The following is a 17354-nucleotide window of genomic DNA, read 5'->3' as shown; positions in this document are numbered from 1 at the left end:
GTTTTCCTCCATTTTTTGATTCTGTAGTGGTGAGTAAGATCATAGGGTATAAGCATACAAATGCATTGAACACAAGCAGTATATTTTAAGCGTAATATCTTGAACACATTTATTATCTTGAAATCCCTATGCTTTTAGTTAAAGAGTTCATAAACCTGCAAACTTGTCTAAATTTTTATGAATAATGCTCTTCAGAAACAAAAGTAAGCGAGCAATAATACATAAAGCTTTTAGATGGTAATTCATCATGGGTTTTGCTGTTATGTTTGTTTGTTGTTGTTGTTGTTGTTTTTCCTAAGTTATGGGAAAACAACAGCACTCTTTAAAGTTTAGATGTGGTAGATCAAATATGGGCTCTTGCCCAGAGCCATGGCTTCTCAAGGTCCCATGTGAAGCTGATAGCCCAAAGCAGAGAAGGAGCTTTGGCTCACGAAGTGGTGAGGTTTGTGTTGACTGAAATCCATGTACAGTTCACCACCAATACAGCTTAAATGCTAAATTAAACTGTGAAAAATACATGAGGTAATGGAAAGAGATTCAAGAGAGATAGCTATAGTATATTTTGTCTATTTCATTTCCAACTACAAAATTTTGCTTTGCAAGGAAATGTCTAGGTCCTTGCACTACACCAAGCTGACATGTTCAAAGAGTTGAACCTCTGAAATATATGCAGAATTGAATTGGAACAGATGAGGATATTGCCATAAAAAATGGTAATGTCTTCATTTATTTATAGTAATTCTAAATGGAGCAAAGAGATTTCTGAAACAGCAAAAAAGAATGAAGGTTCAATATGTTCAGCTTAGTTAAAGTAGAGATTCTACTTTTCTGGACTTCTGCTTAAACTCTCAGAAAAAAAAAAATGTATGTAGCTAGCAAAAAGGAAGTAGAAACAAAAATCAATTTCAGTACTGCATAGTGACTGGGTTAAAAGTTATCTTCTGTAACTTGTTTCCACCTCTTTCACCAAGAGTCTTATGGCTAGTTTTTGTCTCACTTCATCCTCCTTTAAAGTCTTTAAAATCTTTAAAGACTACTTTAGTCTTCCAATTTCTTTCCTCTTAAGAGACATATTAGAGAAAACTTCTCACTGAAAAATTAAACAAGGTTGATTACCTTCATTGTTCACAGAAATTGGGGTAGCTGTTAAGTATTGAATATATCTTTTCATCTTGCATTTCCTACACTTGTGGGTTTCATAATTTAAAAACCAAACCAAAACAAAAGCTTCTGTACCAGATCCCCAGGTTTTAGAACATTATGGGCACTCGCAGAATGCGCTTCAGTTGTTTTAATCGGTATAACAACATCTTACTGCCACCTAGTGGGCAATGTAGAAGCGACCAACACATTAAGGTGAGTGAATAGATCTGGTGAAAAGCGATTTTACTCTTACACGTGTCCAAAGAGAAAGAAACCCTAGACATTGAATGGTGCTAGAAGGTTTATAATATGAAAAGGTTTAGCTTTGCAACCAAGGAGAGAGAAGAGAAGGATGCAGGCAGGAGTAAGAAGAGGAGGTGGAAATTCTTAAAGACCGTTCATTATCCCTGTATCACGGAAATGACGCCTCCTCTTCTCTGGAATACCTTGATGTGCTCCACGCCTTGGGCAGCAGGGTCTACCTTTTCAACCATTTCATTTTCCTCCATTTAGCCCAAATGAGAAGTACGCAGTACACCCATAATATTAAACACAGCTTTAGTGACCACCCACACAAGAGCCATAGACAAGTGTGAACAACCATCAGTGACCTCTGTCTCTGTTCTGGTCTGAGAGGAGATGGATTTGGGTTTCTACAGGGTGTCTTTCCATCCATAAGGCTGCTTTGGCAAGCCCCTGTGAGGGCTGGAACACTTCTTGTCTCCTTGTCTGAACTGAGGAGCCAAATTTTCCCCATTTTTCCGGAGGCAGACTGAGCTAGGGGCTTGGGCAAGAATGAGCTAACCTAAGTGCAGACCTCAGGAGGCAGAACCAAAGTCAGGACCCCAAGGGAAGATCCCTACAAACCAATACGAACAACGCTGGCAGGGATCATTGAACTTGACACAGCTGGGGTTATCACTCTATGGGTCAAAGGCTCCCTGGTCAGCAGCACTGCACAAAGTTAGTCGGACTGGTTTTGCTCACAGGCTCCCAGCTGTGATGGCTTGGGGCAGGTCTTGATGTTCAGCATTTCTGTTCAGGTGTGGTACCTCAACTCTCCTGGGTAGACCAACAACTTTTAGAGGATGGCATACGCCTAGCAGATCCTGTTCAGTGCTGTTTTTCTCTGTCCTCACTGGTTGGTACAACTGTCCAAAAATTACAGTAATGACCAGAGAAATTTTGAGCACTTTCTTTTAATAATTGTTTTTTAATGCAGTGAGAATAGAAATACAAAGTAAACACGTTTACCCACCTCCAGGTGACAGCCAAAGGAGAACTGATAGGGCCCTGCGGGGATGGCATTATTTATGAGGTCAAGGAGACAGCTTTGCAGAACTTGTTTGTTTTCACCACTCTGTAGATTCTGTCATCACTTACACAGGCAAAAGAAAGGTTTGACCGGATGGTGCTTTAGCAACTGTATTCCCACATCTCACCATGACTAGAAGCATCAAGTTGAGCGCTCTGTTTTGTCATGCTCAAACACATTAATGACATGTTCAGTCCTGTTACTATCACAGGAACCCCGCAGGGTGTCTGACATTGATACCGTGAGGAAACAGAGCTGGCCTCAGTCCACTCACAAGGAGGAGAAAGGGAAAGAAGTTAAACGCAACTTTCCTGTGGGTGGTGTGTTTGCGGAGGAAAAATATCACTTCATCCCCAAACACTGGCATATGCCCCAAAGGTAAGCTACAGGAGTGAGTATACCAGTTACACCTCTACACTACCTAATGGTGGACTTCACAAAGCTTCAGTTCATATTTAACCAGCGTATCGCTTCAGCAGTGACAGTATTAGCTGCAGCTGGAAGTCAGAATGAACCTCCCATAGAGACAAACACCACCACCAGCCTGACAGGATCCTCAGGGACCCTCAACGATCCTCAGGCACCCTCAGCAGTCAGCAGACACACAGCTAGCCCCACTAGTCTAGCCTTTACAGGAGCCAACAAGGAAAAGGCTTCTCTAATTGGTAGTATTAATTGTGGTCATTCTGATCCAGTAACACTTATTGCACAGATGTTTTCCACCATCCTTTCTCCAACAAAGTCTTCTATGCTCTAGAGTTTCTGTCATCCATGACAAGCAATACAATATATTTGTTAAAATGTCCTTATAAACCATGAGGAGAATAAAACCAGCTGTGAGTTTCACCAGCACAATACTGAACATCTGCGGCATCTGTTCCAGGAAATGGTGACAGGCATCTTGCTACAGCATGCTATGCTAATTTTTCCAAGATATTCTTATATTAGGTCATTTAAATGTACAGACAGAACCTGTATAACCATTTTTAAGCTATGTCAGTATCCTAAATCACTCCCTGCTTCTGTAACTTAAATGCCATGGTGGCAACGACACCCTGCCACAAACAAGCACTTGCCCAAATTGAATCATACCTGAAGGGTTGAATATGGCATGGCTTGCAATAACACAGCCTTTAATGCAGCTAAGGAAAGGAAGGATTTATAGGCTTTCACTCTGGACATGGTAAACCCTACCAACTTCAGAAGAGCTGTACAAATGGATGATGTTCAGCACAGTGATGAATGTAGCAGAGTATTTCTCTTACTTCATATTAACAGCATAACTTAATTCCATCAATTTAAGCACAAAAATCAGTCTTTGGTTTAGGTATTTCATCACTGGACAAAGAAAGAATGGTGCTTGTGTTCTCCATTTGCACACTGAAGATTGATATATATTTGCATTTCATTGTGGATTCCATCTACAACATTTTTCATTTTTTATTATGTCCAGAAATCTTGATAGTGCAGCAGAAGCCAGAAAGTCTTTCTTGCTGCTCTTTTGAATTCTTTTTAATGCCTACACACACATAATCACATATGAACTTCAAATTAGTGCTATTTAACATTATATTCTGCAGATAAAACCCATTGTCCTTCAGCACTTCCTTCCCTCAAAAGTGGCCTGATTCTTTTCTGTGTTGCTGCATTGATTTTATTGGTTTTCTCCTTCATTTATTCGTATTTTGGAAGATCTACAGGATGTTAACATTATGAGAAATGCATACCTCTCAACCTCTCTTCTTTTTTTTTTTTTTCAACTTTACAGTACGACTACTCTTCAAATCATTACTCTTTCTTACGGCTCAAAACACCAGAAAAAAGAGAAGAGCAGGACAACCACAATAATTTTCTCTGTGCATGCATGAAGGCCATGACTGTCACTTTCCTTACAAGCAGTGACGTTTAGGAAAGTTTGGTATTAAATTCAGTAGTAGTAGAGATGGATCATGTAAGGCAGTACTCTCTCACCACATTTTAGCAACTTTAACCATAAGGTCACCTGAACCCGAAATCAGTGGGAGTGCAAGGACTCGTCAAGCACTTTTATCTACCAGGCCCAGAGCGCATAACACTTTGCACACGCCAATGGGTTTTGCCCATCTTCCCTTTAATGACTTGTCCCTGAGGAGGAAAGACAAACTTAAATGGCAGCATTTAACTGAAGATCAGACTTTATCCTGCTTCCAACATATTTGAAAGTATAATCAGAGACTGGCCACTATCAACTCACTGTGAAAAAACAAGACAAGAGGACTTCATGTGCCATCAATTCCAGTTCCCCTGCAGGTAGACATTTAATACAACTTCTTATAATTTGCTCATGCATACTGATCAAGCCCTACAGCTGTGTAGGTATTTCGCTTCCATACCTGTCAGAAGGTTGTTCCAGAAGCTTCTTTGGCTCATCCTTGGTAACCTTCAGTCTCTCGAGCTGGGCAAATATGCCTGAGTCTGATTATTCCTGTGACAACATCAGTGTGAATGTCATTTTATTTGCATGATCCCTAACCTGTAGAACAAAGAATGGAACTGAAAGGCAAACATGCTAAGATGTGAAAAGAAAACAAACTCCTGGAGAGGAGTATGAACTTTGGGATAAGGAAACACGTCAAGAAGTGCAAGCATGCCTGTAGAGTCATGTTTCTCCCACTTCCTTGAAATTATTTTTATGAACTATCTTTTCAAAGTGTGGTTTCTGTTGTAGTAAAGCCAGAAAAATAGTAAGATGTGTTCAAGACAAAATATGTTATGACAGGTGCATTGCTAATTCCTTCCTTTACAGAGGCCTGTATTGTTTGAAAACATTCCTCAGCATTTTGTTTTAGCTCTACATTTTAATGTCCCAGAAAGTTACGTCCCGATATGTTCTGTATCGTTTTTAAAAGCAAAAAATGGTACTGCCTATTCTGGCACAGGTACTGCACCATCCTGAAAGTACATCTAACACAGATCACCTGCAGAGATCGGAGGTGATGCAGATGTTCCTCTGTCAAAGCCTGAACTACCGGTTTCTCCAGAGGATGGCATCCACAGAGCTCCAAGTGCAAAAGATTGATGGCACCCCCACTTTGGATGAGGCATGCCTTCAGCTTCTCTCATCTTCACTTTCATGGATGCTGGTTACAATTTAACTCTCAGACCTGAACCGTCGTGAATAGATGTACCTGGCAAAGCCCTGTTCAGCCAGATGCTGTGCTGCAAAACCTTACCTACAGCTTGTCACAGTTTACTTACAGTCGTCGATTTTTTTGCTCCCTGCTGAATTACCCTCGAGGTGTGCTTACATGTGACATATGCAGCTACTCTGTTATATGAACCGCATTTTACTCGGCACTGAGCAAAAGGGTCTCCCATGAGGCAAACAAACTGGCCTTAAGAGGCACGTCGTGAGCCTCAGTTGTGTTTAACCCCGTTCTTCATGCAGCCGGCACCTGCGTGACATGGGGCTCGTTCACGAATTGATGCCTATATGGCAGCTGTTCGAGATCCTAGACCTAACGCCGTATGTTCGCACGCGTTTAGTTCATCTGATAGGGTAGAAAACAAAAGCTCGGGTCAGTGTAGATGGATGGATATAACCACGGATGACGAAATGCCCGCAGAACCCACACTGCCGCAGATACGAGATAAGAGATGGGAGAAAGCTCGCTGCAGTCCCCCCCTGCAATCACGCACGGGACTACACACACACTCTTTTTTCGCATTTTCCTTTATTCTTTCCCTCAGGAGAGGCACAGCACCGACCCCTTCCCGCCCCCCATGATGCCGGCGCAGCCGCCGTGAGGCGAGGCCGGGGGCCAGGCTCCTCCCCGCCGCCGCCCCTCGGCGGGGACGTGCAGCGGCTTGGCGGGCCATGGAGGCCGGGCGGCGGGGGCTGCGGGCGGGGACGAGGACAGGGACGGGGACAGGGGGCAGCGCCCTGCTGGTGGCCGTGCTGGCGGTGCTGGCGGTGTGCGGCGCGGCCGCGGAGGCGGAGGACCCGCGGGCGGCTCGGCAGCGCGGGGACGAGCAGTGCCACTACTACGCCGGAGGACAGGTCTACCCCGGGGAGGCGGCGCGCCTGCCCGTCACCGACCACTCGCTGCACCTCAGCCAGGCCAAGAGTAGGTGCGGGGCCGGCGGGAGGAGGAGGGAGGAGGAAAAGGGGGTGCACGGAGCCGATAGCGGCTGTGGGGGGCGGCGGGGCCGCCACGTCAGGCTGAGCGCCCGGGGCGGGGCGCCCCGTGCCCGGGGTCCCGCCGGGAGCATTTTGTGTCCCGCCCCGCGGCTCTGTCGTGGCACGGGGAGGGCTGATGTGGCGCTTAACGGGTCGTCCCCGAGGCCTGCCTTCACGGAAGGGTCGGTGGGTTAAGGGAGGCGTGTTATGAAGCGAGGCGAAGTAGCGAAAGGTCGCCTCAGGCACGCTGTGCCTCAGGGAGACGCTGTGCTGCACCGCCTGCACATGGCAGCGCCGTGAGGGCACACAGGCAGGGGGCAGGCGGGTCACACCTCCCCACAACAGCAAAATTGCTGCTAATTAGACAGCAGGACAGCTCACAGCCATCACTGGGTTTGGTTCATCGCTTCTGTGCCTACACGGGTTAATTGCTCTGTGGCAGGTGCAGGTGCAAGCAGCTTTGCTGGAGGTGCAGTGTAATAATGTGCAGGGGCACCTCTGCCCGTAGAGAGGCCAGTTGTGTGGAGCAGGGAGGGGAGAGATGCCCAACAGCTGTAAGGTTTTAAGGCTTTCCCTGCACCAAGCCAGGACGTAACTTCCATTTTGAATGTTTGCCAAGAGATGCAATGAGAAAAAGCAGTCAAGATCTGTGTAACCAACATTGTTTTTCCCTCCCTTTGTAATACAAGTTATTACAGTATCCCAGACAAATGTTTTTAAAGAAAAAAAAGTATTTAATTAAAAAAAAATCTCAAAATACAGCACGTTTAGTTTCCCTGCTGCCTTCTTCCATATCTGAAGGTTAGCTGACCTTCACTCATATCCTACAACGTGATATGATTGGGGTGGCTGTTTTTTTTTTTTTTTTTGAAAGAACGACATACTTGAAACACTTCTGAAAAGCTCTAAATAACTCAGATATCAATACCAGCTTTCACTTGAAAATTGTCCCTTACCTACAAAGACTCAATAAAAAGGCATTGGAGAGAAGTCCTGAGCTTGGTATATGATAGAAAGAATTCTACAGAAGAGTCAGAAGGAAGAACGTTTCTTAAAAAAAAATTCAAAGTAAACTGAAATTATCAGTCATGGCTACTGATTTTCTGTACTTCCGTTACTGTATCCCTTGTAGGTTATACAAAGTGAAACCTACAAAGACTGTTACCACTTGCATGGCTGTGTCTGATGTTTTGGGGTATTTTTTTTTGCGATCTTTATTGTATATACCCTCTAACTATATTTTGCAGCTGTGGGTTGCCTGAGAAAAAACGACTAACAATGTAGTCATCATCTAGATAATAATTAAGATTCTGTATATTTTTCTCAACAGCAAAATAGTTTCCTGGGGCTGCATGTCAATGTCCTTGACATCACAAGTATACTCAAATCAGTTGGGTTGGACCTTATATCTCCAGCGTACCCTACATTTGTCTCAGAATTCACATTGAAAATAATACCTATCAGAATAATTTCTAATACTTTAAAATTCAAGGTTAATCCCTTTCAGTAAGAATAGTAAATACCTTTCATCGGTTTTAACTTGATTTCTTTTAATACAGCCATCTTCAAGACACAATTTGCTTAGGAGTTGTAATTTAACATATACTGCATTTTCAGGCATTTGCTTCTAAACATCTTGTAGCATGTATTTTCATGTGGACTTGAATTGCAAGTAGTTTTTCATGGCTAAAGAGTATTACTCTAAAGAGTAACAATGTGAATTTAGACCATCTTATGCTTCTGTTTCACAGCAGTTATTCAGACAAAAATAATGTAGTTTCCTGAAATCTAAAAGAGTTTCTCCTGCAGTCTGACAGATGTTCTGTCATGAGCTGCTAGTGAACATGTGGTTTGTTAAATATGCAGAGATAATGTTTGTGTGGCCTTGGTTATGCAATTGTGTGATTCAGAACGCTCATATATAGCACAAGTAAGTCCAATTAATTGCTTTCCCTGCATACTTAAATGTACAGGTCTTCATCATTCTGTAACCTCTGTCAGCTTTGAACTTTCTAAAGTAAGTTTGTTTCTGTAATTGTGTGCGGTAGGTTGTTATTCAAGCAAAGGAAAGAACAGTCGTCCTTGTGCATGAGCTGGCTAATAAGCAGCTTTGTTTGAACATGTGCTTTGTACTCTGACTGTAATTTGAATGTTCTTTGTATTCCAGTCTCCAAGCCAGCACCATACTGGGAAGGAACAGCAGTCATTAATGGAGAGTTTAAAGAGCTGAAGTTAACCGATTATGAAGGAAAATATCTTGTGTTCTTCTTCTATCCTCTTGACTTGTAAGTATGACCTGAGTGGACAAATCAGGTGCACCTACAGTAGACCACTAATTCATTCCTTTTTCTCTTTTTTTTGGGGGGAGGTCTTTTCTGTTCGGAAAGGATTTGGAAAAGAAAAAGGGAGTGATAGAAGAAAATGCATTATTTGCGTTTGTATTTTCATCGTGCATTGGTAAAAGTACAACACAATATTTGTCATACTAGTGTGTCCACTGTTTTGTGTCTCCGTATAGAAAAAACCTGCAGTCTGTAGTACCCAGCAGGCAACCTCTATGTTTCACACTGTGCTGTAAGTCGCTGCTGCAAACAAAGGAGAGCATCCCATCGGTATTTTCCAGATTACATCTAGGATGTTAAGAGATAGTGTTTTCCCTTTAAGTTCATCCCATAACGTCCTAAGAACATTTAACATTACTCCCCTTTATTTGGAATGCAGTAAGTCCACTGGCTGAGTGAAAACATTTCTACTTTCTGCGAAACAATCCCGTTCTTTCCCACAAAATGAAAAAAGGAAGCTGTATAGTGACAAAGATGCGTACCTAGCTTGCTTTTATATAGAGGAGTAACTTGCCTCTTGGCCCTTAGTTTCAAAGCCCTAGAAATTGTGATTTTTTACCACTTCATTTCTTCTGTAGTGGAAAAATTTCAAATCAAAATAGACAATATCTGCAGATGTATGCTGTAACAAGAAGTTACCAATATATTCCTCTGAAAAAACTTGGCATGTTGTGCTTAAATTCAGCCCCTTAATATTCATGAAGTCTAAATGAAAGTAACTATAAGAACACTTATTATCCAGATTGCAAACGGACTGACTGTAGGTTTCTAATATTCAGTAATACACTGTATCAAAGCTAGAATCAGACTGGAAAACTTGTCAGGCAGCGTTTTGGTAAATAATTGAAGAAGCATTAAAAAGATAAGTAAAGGCTGAAATATTTCTGATAAATACACTGCTCTTTTTTTTTTTTTAGTTAAAAAAAAATTAACTGCTTTGAAAAAGCAACTTATTAGTTAAGCTGAGAACCTACTAGATGATCATGAAATTTTGACTGTATTTTCTTTTATATTATCTAGTACATTTGTATGTCCTACTGAGATAATCGCCTTCAGTGACAGAATTGAAGAATTCAGAGCAATAAATACCGAAGTAGTAGCATGTTCTGTGGACTCAAAGTTCACTCACTTAGCATGGTATGTATCTTACGCTTGTCTTTTACTAAAAATTATTCATGGGTTCATCTGAGCTGAGGAACTGTGTCCTCTGTTAACTCTAGTGTGTGAAAAGTACCTCTATCTTTGAAGCCTGTTTAATATGCATTCCTCGAAATATGTCATGTTCCACTCCAAAATACGTCAAATACAAAAAAAGAGATAAGGATTCCAGTCTCTGTAAAGGTGAGTTGCATTCTCCAAATCCATTAGTATGTTGGACTACACTGGTATAAAGCAAATACGGTTGAGTAGAAAGAGGCCTTTATTAGTAGATATGGCCAAATACTGCAGAAGATCTACTGAACCATAGATAGCATTCATCTTCCTTGTGTGCAAAGCAAAAAAGAGAATTGTTACTTGCACAAAATCCTTCTGTCTGTACTGTTCTGTTTTTTACTTAATTTAGTGTAGAGAACATAAATCTTTATGAAGAATACATCTGTATCTCATTTCTTTCAAAGGATTAATACTCCGAGAAAACAAGGAGGACTTGGACCTATGAAGATTCCCCTTCTTTCAGATTTGACACACCAGATTTCAAAGGATTATGGTGTATATCTGGAAGACCAAGGGCATACCCTTAGGTATTTCACTTGGTTACAGTTCGTGTTGCTTTGGGGTAGCACTTACTGTTTCATATCTAAAGATGCTTTTGGAATTTCTCTTTAATGCTCTCCATTGAGCGATATATACTAATATCAAAGTGTTTTTTGTGGGTGTGTGCAATAGCACATCCCGTGATCTTGCACTGTGAGCACTTCAAGCTCCTCTTTATGGTATATCGGCAAGCCTGCCACTAACTTGCAGCATATACATACAAAAGAGCTTACCTTCCCATTTACCCAGTTTAAATGTCACAATAATACATCATGCCAGTTATCTGTATCCTCATACAAAGAAAGTAATTTGTGTTAAGGAACTTTCATATGAAGTCTTCCTTTAATTCTTGAAAAATAGGAGGACTCAGCAGTCTGATTGGGGTCATAGTAACCCCCCACAGATGCAGGCATACTACTTTGTTGATGAGCTATGCAGCACCAGAATGTGGTACTGTCGCAAAGCAAGAGCGGTTTTGACTTGAGAATTCTTGCCCAGAAACAAAATAAGTACTCAAGAACACACACACAAAAAAAAAAAAAAAAAAAAAAAAAAAGCTGTAATGAATCAAAACAGGGGGCATATTTGATAACCCAATGTAACAACAGGCATCAGCAGATGCAAGGGCAAGGCAAGCATGCAGTGAGAATTCCCCAGAATTGCTGTTATTCAGGGACTTCCCAAGTCAAGACTGGAGCCAAGACTGCTGGTAACTAACAGCTCTAAAAATTGTATATTTTGTAAACTTGATCAATTCCTTTTGGGAACTGCCTGACACCATAGCATCTGCAACATCCCCTGGCAGAACCTGCCAATGTTTAGTTTTACATTCTGCATGAAACTACCTGTTTGTTTTTAATTTGCCCTCAGCTCCTCTAATAGCCCAGGTAGAGAACAGTGGGTCAGTAGTATTCTAAGGAGGTGGGTATTGTATAGGACTTGCAGGGATCAAATTCCTCCCATCCAGCAGACATAGAAGTGTTTGAAAAAACAATGTAATTAGTTATGTTTCCTACAAAAAAATATATTTTTTTTTTCAACAGAGGCCTTTTCATAATTGATGATAAGAGAATCCTTCGACAGATCACCATGAATGACCTTCCTGTTGGGAGATCAGTGGATGAAACTCTCCGTTTGGTACAGGCATTCCAGTACACAGACAAACATGGAGAAGGTGCTCTTTTAAATTCTTTCAAGTTGAAGATACTTTTACTTACCCTGAAAGCTGTCTTTGTAGCTTTTGGAAGAAGGTTACTCAGGAGCATTAGAGACTAGCTTTACGAACTGAATGAAGTAGTTTGGTTGTCCTGCAACAAGATTCTGTAGTACTCGTTCCCTCATAGGCTGTTTCTAGTGTAGTAATTTTCATTTTGCTTCACATCTATGTGAACTCAGAGCATAAAGCATTCCCCAGCCTGAACAGAGGCATTGTGTGTTATATGTCAAAAGCAAAAAGCTCTTAAAACACCATGCCCTGAAGAACCAGGCCAAATATTTCAGTATGTTCTGACATCCTCAAAGAACTGAGATGCAGGCAGTCCTTGTCCTGTATCATTTGTTGATGGTCTGTGACAAATAACTGAGAGTGCTTCACATCAAGAAACACGGTGTTGCTGTGTTAGACTGCCATTCCTGTGTTCTTTACAAGCACTACGTGATCATTTTCCCCTGACAAAGAAGCTTTCACTGACTTGTCATTACCCTGTCTCAAGTACAGCTGGCTGTATTCCCCCACTACAGTTCAGGCATAGGATAAACTTCACAGATTTTTTTTAAATAATACATTTAAACAAATACATCAGTTAGAACATTTGTTTAACTATTAATACACAGATTCAGCAGCCTAACCTCCATTTTAACTCAGTTTCACTTGGTATTTAGAAGTACCTTTATCTGAAAGTACAAATCATTGTTATGCTTGACTGTAAAGAATTTTAACAGCTAAATGCTGATACTTAGGATGTGTGTACTTGAGTAAGGAAATTGAGTCTCTTATTTAGATACAAAGCTGTCTTAGAGAATCTTGATCTGTGCAGTGTGTTGTCCAGGATATCATTTTTTCCACCTGTTCATGAAAACTTTGTAGCTTCTGCATGAATGCTGAGAGCCTCCCTAGAGGTTTTACTGGATTCTTTGCACAGAACAGGAGAAAAAGTTCTTCACAGTTCCTAAATTGTATTTGTTGTATGTTTTTTGTCTGATAGCACGCCTTAAAGCAGTGTAATACTACAGAACCCATTGGGCTAAAGCCTCACAAGGAGACCTCTGAATAGACGTGCAGCTGCACGGATGGTCACAGAGCATTTAGTCACATTGTGTGTGAACTGCATGCTTTAATCCCTTTGCTCCTTAACAGGGCTTCAAATAAAATCACTCAGTCTCTTCTGGGAACTCTGAACTGAGAAAGGTAGATAGGTCTCTGTGTAGTCACCTGAACTTCATCATGAAACATTCATGTCCAGACAGCATGGGTGTTCGTTTTTAGATGCTATTTTACCAGTGCTTTGTCTAAAACAGCCTAAGAATTAAACCAAGGTACAGACATCCACCCAGAAATGGGCAGTTTTCAGTTAACAGAAGTGCTAGGGGGTATCAGTCACGGACTGGTACTGACACCATCCTTTGTGTAACAAAAACTGTGTATCTATTAGTGGCAGATACTTAAATCTGGCACTTGGTGCTGTTTTACTTCAAGTTCAGAAGGGGAAGTGTCTATAACTTTACTGAGTGCAAAATTTAAGTGTGTTATTTTTATAAACTATCTTTGTTTGTTTTTTCTTCCAGTTTGCCCTGCTGGTTGGAAACCTGGCAGTGAAACAGTAAGTCACTTTTGATACTTAAATGCATGTATTCTTGGAAAACATACAATTATCATTTCCACTAAAATCAAGTCCAAACTCTTTGCAACATTCAATAAGATGAAGTAAGTTGACTCACAACGTTATGGTTAAAGCTTGAGTGGGAGTCGGAAGCTCCTGCTTCCAGTTATTTGACCATACAAATTGTTGGTTCTGTGGAGTCACTGTGGATCCTAGGCACTCCCCAGGAAAAATGATGCAAGCTCACAGGCTGCTTTCGTGTCTGACAGAGACAGTGTGCTACTATCACAGCTCCAGCAGAGAGCACTGCTTTGCTGTGCAGGAGCTCTTCTGCCTCTCAGTACTCGCCTATGAGTGAAGACAAGCAGAAGAGCTGAGGTTCAGATAAACACCCATTGAACTCATTTGTCTTCTCTGCGCTTGGGTCAAGCCTCAGCAGAATAACGAAGCTTTTACTAGAGGTCTGAGCTGCCTAGTTGAGATGAGATCATGGTCATTCATTTGAGAATGTGGCTTTCTTCTGAATTGTCTGGTGATGACTGAGCATTGTTGTTTCAGGGCTGTCTCAACAAAAAGCAGGTCCCAGCAGCCTCTAACTAAGGAGAGTAGTGAGCATTTTAATTGGTAATAAAAACAAGAACGTTTCTTTACTGGATATGAAAATTTTCCAGGAAGATTGGAGTCACCTCTTTAAAGCCAGCAGAAGATTGTCTTAGTGGACAAAGCTGGATATTAAGAGCATAAGGTGAAAGGGGGCTTGCTGACCTCATAGAAAGACACATTCTGGCACTGAAAAGTTCTGCCCTCCATAACCACAGATTACCAAATAATACATAGGCAGTTCTCTTTCTCCTCTTTGCAAAAGATGCGGATAACTTAAATAGCAGCGTAGTTCAGAACCACTTTCTCAAAGATGTAGCCATGCCTTGTAAATGTGTTTGATTTAATTAGATCAAACCAGAGGAAGCCATGAGAGTGTGGTGGCCAAGGGAAGAACTGTAAGTAAATTCTAAGGCACTTGATTACAGATACAAGTTTATTAAAATACCTTGTTCTGGGGGCAAGCGACATAGAGGTATTTGCTCTCATCTGCCAAAACTCTTCCTTTGGGAGGCTGCACTCTCTTCTTCCCCCAGTTAATTAAATATTTCTGCTGCTGCTGTTAGGTGTCTTTAAAGATGAACAGTAATCTAATATCAGGTCAAATGATAAATTACTCTTCCATGTGTTGCTTGTGGGTTGGCCTTGGCATCATCTTTTGAAATCTTGTGCTGTTCTGGTTTCACAATTTGTTGCATTTGCATGGGTTTGTTTTTAGGCTAACACTTCCCTTTTTGTTTCTTGCACAGATAATTCCAGATCCAGCCGGAAAACTGAAGTATTTTGATAAACTAAACTGAAGCTCACTTCTCTTGAATTACATAGGTCACATTCAACTTGATTTTTGCCAATAAAATTTCCTTAATTTTGTTAACTTTCATGAGTTTGATTAATATATAACTCTAGTTGCTCAAGTACAAGTCTAACCTGCTTGAAGCATGGATACTTCATTAGTTATTCCTATGAGGTACGTGTTCTCCCCGTAAGTTTTGGTTAGGTACTTGGTTTTCCCAAAAGTTATTTTTCTTAGCAAAACTTACGAATATAAGCTCAGACTGCTATGGATAGATTGCTTGATTTCGGCAAAAATCTTGTCTGCTTGGTCACACCCTAGAAACTAACGCTAGAAAAGAGTCACTTGGTTATGGTACATTAGATCCAGGGGAAGTAGCAGCGTTGACCAGCTGCCTGGATACTTCACTGCACGGAGAGAGGCAGAGGCGGCTGCTTCAGCTCCGAGAGTACTTGCCTAAGCACATGCCCAGGGCAGAGGCACCTTACGGCCTTTTGAGTACAGCCTTCAGCAACCCTGAAGCACCGAAGATGTCGACGTGCTCAAATAACTCCAAGCAACAGCAGCACAACTAATGCAAACCCAGCCTCGTGGCTGTTCGTAATCCCAAGGCACAAAATAAGCTCAATGTATGTGCCTGCACTGTAGCAGTTGTGCCCTCCTCTCCAGCAACACCTGTAAAACTCCGCCTGCCTCTCTGGCAAGGCCACTCGTTCCCACCGAGTACTGACAGAAAGAACCTTTGTTACACCGAGCCAGCAAACGAGACACAAACAGAGATAACTTACCGCCTGCGTTTTAAATGTTTTCCAGCCTACGGCACCTTGCTGAGCCAGGTGAGTAGAAGCTTGGAGGAACAAAACCACAGGTTGGATCACGACAGCAGATAGCAGCAGCAACAGCGTCAAACAAAAGCAGACATGGAAAGCTGTATGAACCCTGAGCCAGGAAAAGAAAACAGCACCAAGACGTTAACTGAGGAAAAAACTCAGATCCTGATCTGCACACTTCTTTGAAAATAGCACGTTTAGGTGCACAGCAGTGTAGCTGTGCCAAGTTTAAAGGCCTCAGTCCTCTAAACACGTGTAAGGAATGGGCTAAGGAATCATTCATGGTAATGAAGTGCCGAGGCAGTAGGTACCCACCCCTCTTCTACGTGCACAACCCTACTGCTTGGTTTAAGGGTTTCCAAGGTCCTGTTAGCATACCTGGAAGTGTTTCATGCCCAGCTGGAGGATCAAGAGCTTCAAATAAGTACAAGCAGGACCAAAATTGAAATCCTAAATATTTTTTAGGCAACAAATAAAAGCGATGTTATCTTCTGAAAGGAAAAACCACCAGCAAAACCCACTGAGGTTGCACTGAGCATCCTCAGCACTGCTCAAAACATGCCCCTTTCCAATTTCGGTGCACAGAGTTGAATCTAAGAATCTGATTTAGAGACACTGCTTTGAAAAATACTGATTGGCATCACAACCACCTCAAATTAACTCAAATACCCTGGGCAGGGCCATCTGCAATGCTCTCTTGCAGAGGACACAGTGGTCTGCTCAGCCCGTGCTTTCACCTGAGATCTGAAATGGTGGCAAATTGCAGCTCACACAGCTCTGCCTCCCCAGCCTTTCCTAGGGCCAACACTTCCCAGTATTCACTGGCCTCTCTTGGAGTACGTGAAGTGCAGATGCAGACTGCCATTTTGAACTTGTCTTTTGAAAAGGAAAAAAGACAAAATTTCCAGGGCTCCAATTTCTTCCAGCCTTAGCAAAAGCTATCCTCAAGCCCAAGTCCATAAAGCCGTATCTCACGTACATACCTAGTATAAAATTCATTCAGCAGAGCACTGACAATCAAACAAGCCTGTCAGCAGACAAAGAGTGAACATACAGTAAAAAAAAAAAAAAAAATTAATTAAATATGCAGTAATTTTAGAGAATGTTTCTGAACTAAAACCCTCACTCCCTGGCTATGCTGTGCCAGCAAGTTTCTTCCATGATTTAGTTGCAAAATTCTCATGAATATTTGAAGAGGGACTACCAGAAGCTGTTAGGGTGAGTTTGCATAAGTAACTTCAGGCTTTGAAAAAAAAAAAAAAAAAAAAAAAAACATGGGAAAATAGAGAAATTTAAAACAAAGTGCTTTTTCAGACACTGAGCTCAGCCAATGCCAGAGCTCTTTTACATCAGCAACAACTGAGAGGGCCAGGGGAGGCAATCCAGCTAGCACAGATCTCCTCCTTGCTGTAGTCCATGACACGATGGCACAGAACATTTCCATTACAGAGCTACAGCCAGTTACACAGGTATGATCACTACAAATAAAAAGATTTTCTATTAATAACTCCAGGCTCGAGTGGTACTGATTCATCACAGCAGTGAGGGGTTGGTCGTTAAGTTACAATACAAGCTCAGCATTAATTACTATGGTAAAA

General features: G+C 41.7%; 1 protein-coding gene across 2 annotated transcripts; it reads left to right on the top strand.

The window, feature by feature from the left end:
• The first annotated feature begins 6270 nt into the window (after positions 1-6270).
• PRDX4 (peroxiredoxin 4) lies at positions 6271-15007 on the top strand. 2 transcript variants are annotated; one of them, XM_068687348.1, is made up of 8 exons: positions 6271-6564; positions 8785-8902; positions 9980-10096; positions 10579-10701; positions 11758-11888; positions 13499-13533; positions 14485-14531; positions 14883-15007. In XM_068687348.1, the coding sequence occupies exons 1-8, from the start codon at positions 6315-6317 to the stop codon at positions 14884-14886; spliced, it is 825 nt and encodes a 274-aa protein (XP_068543449.1). In that variant the 5' UTR covers positions 6271-6314; the 3' UTR covers positions 14887-15007. The 2 variants fall into 2 exon arrangements, with proteins under 2 accessions (XP_068543449.1, XP_068543438.1); XM_068687337.1 differs by lacking the exon at positions 14485-14531 and having other exon boundaries at positions 6272-6564.
• The last annotated feature ends 2347 nt before the right edge of the window (positions 15008-17354 follow it).

The sequence above is a fragment of the Anas acuta genome, chromosome 1 (assembly GCF_963932015.1).
Source record: "Anas acuta chromosome 1, bAnaAcu1.1, whole genome shotgun sequence".
Lineage (NCBI taxonomy): Eukaryota > Metazoa > Chordata > Aves > Anseriformes > Anatidae > Anas > Anas acuta.
The sequence above is the reverse complement of the archived record's forward strand: the minus strand, read 5'-3'. Positions and strand labels throughout refer to the sequence as shown.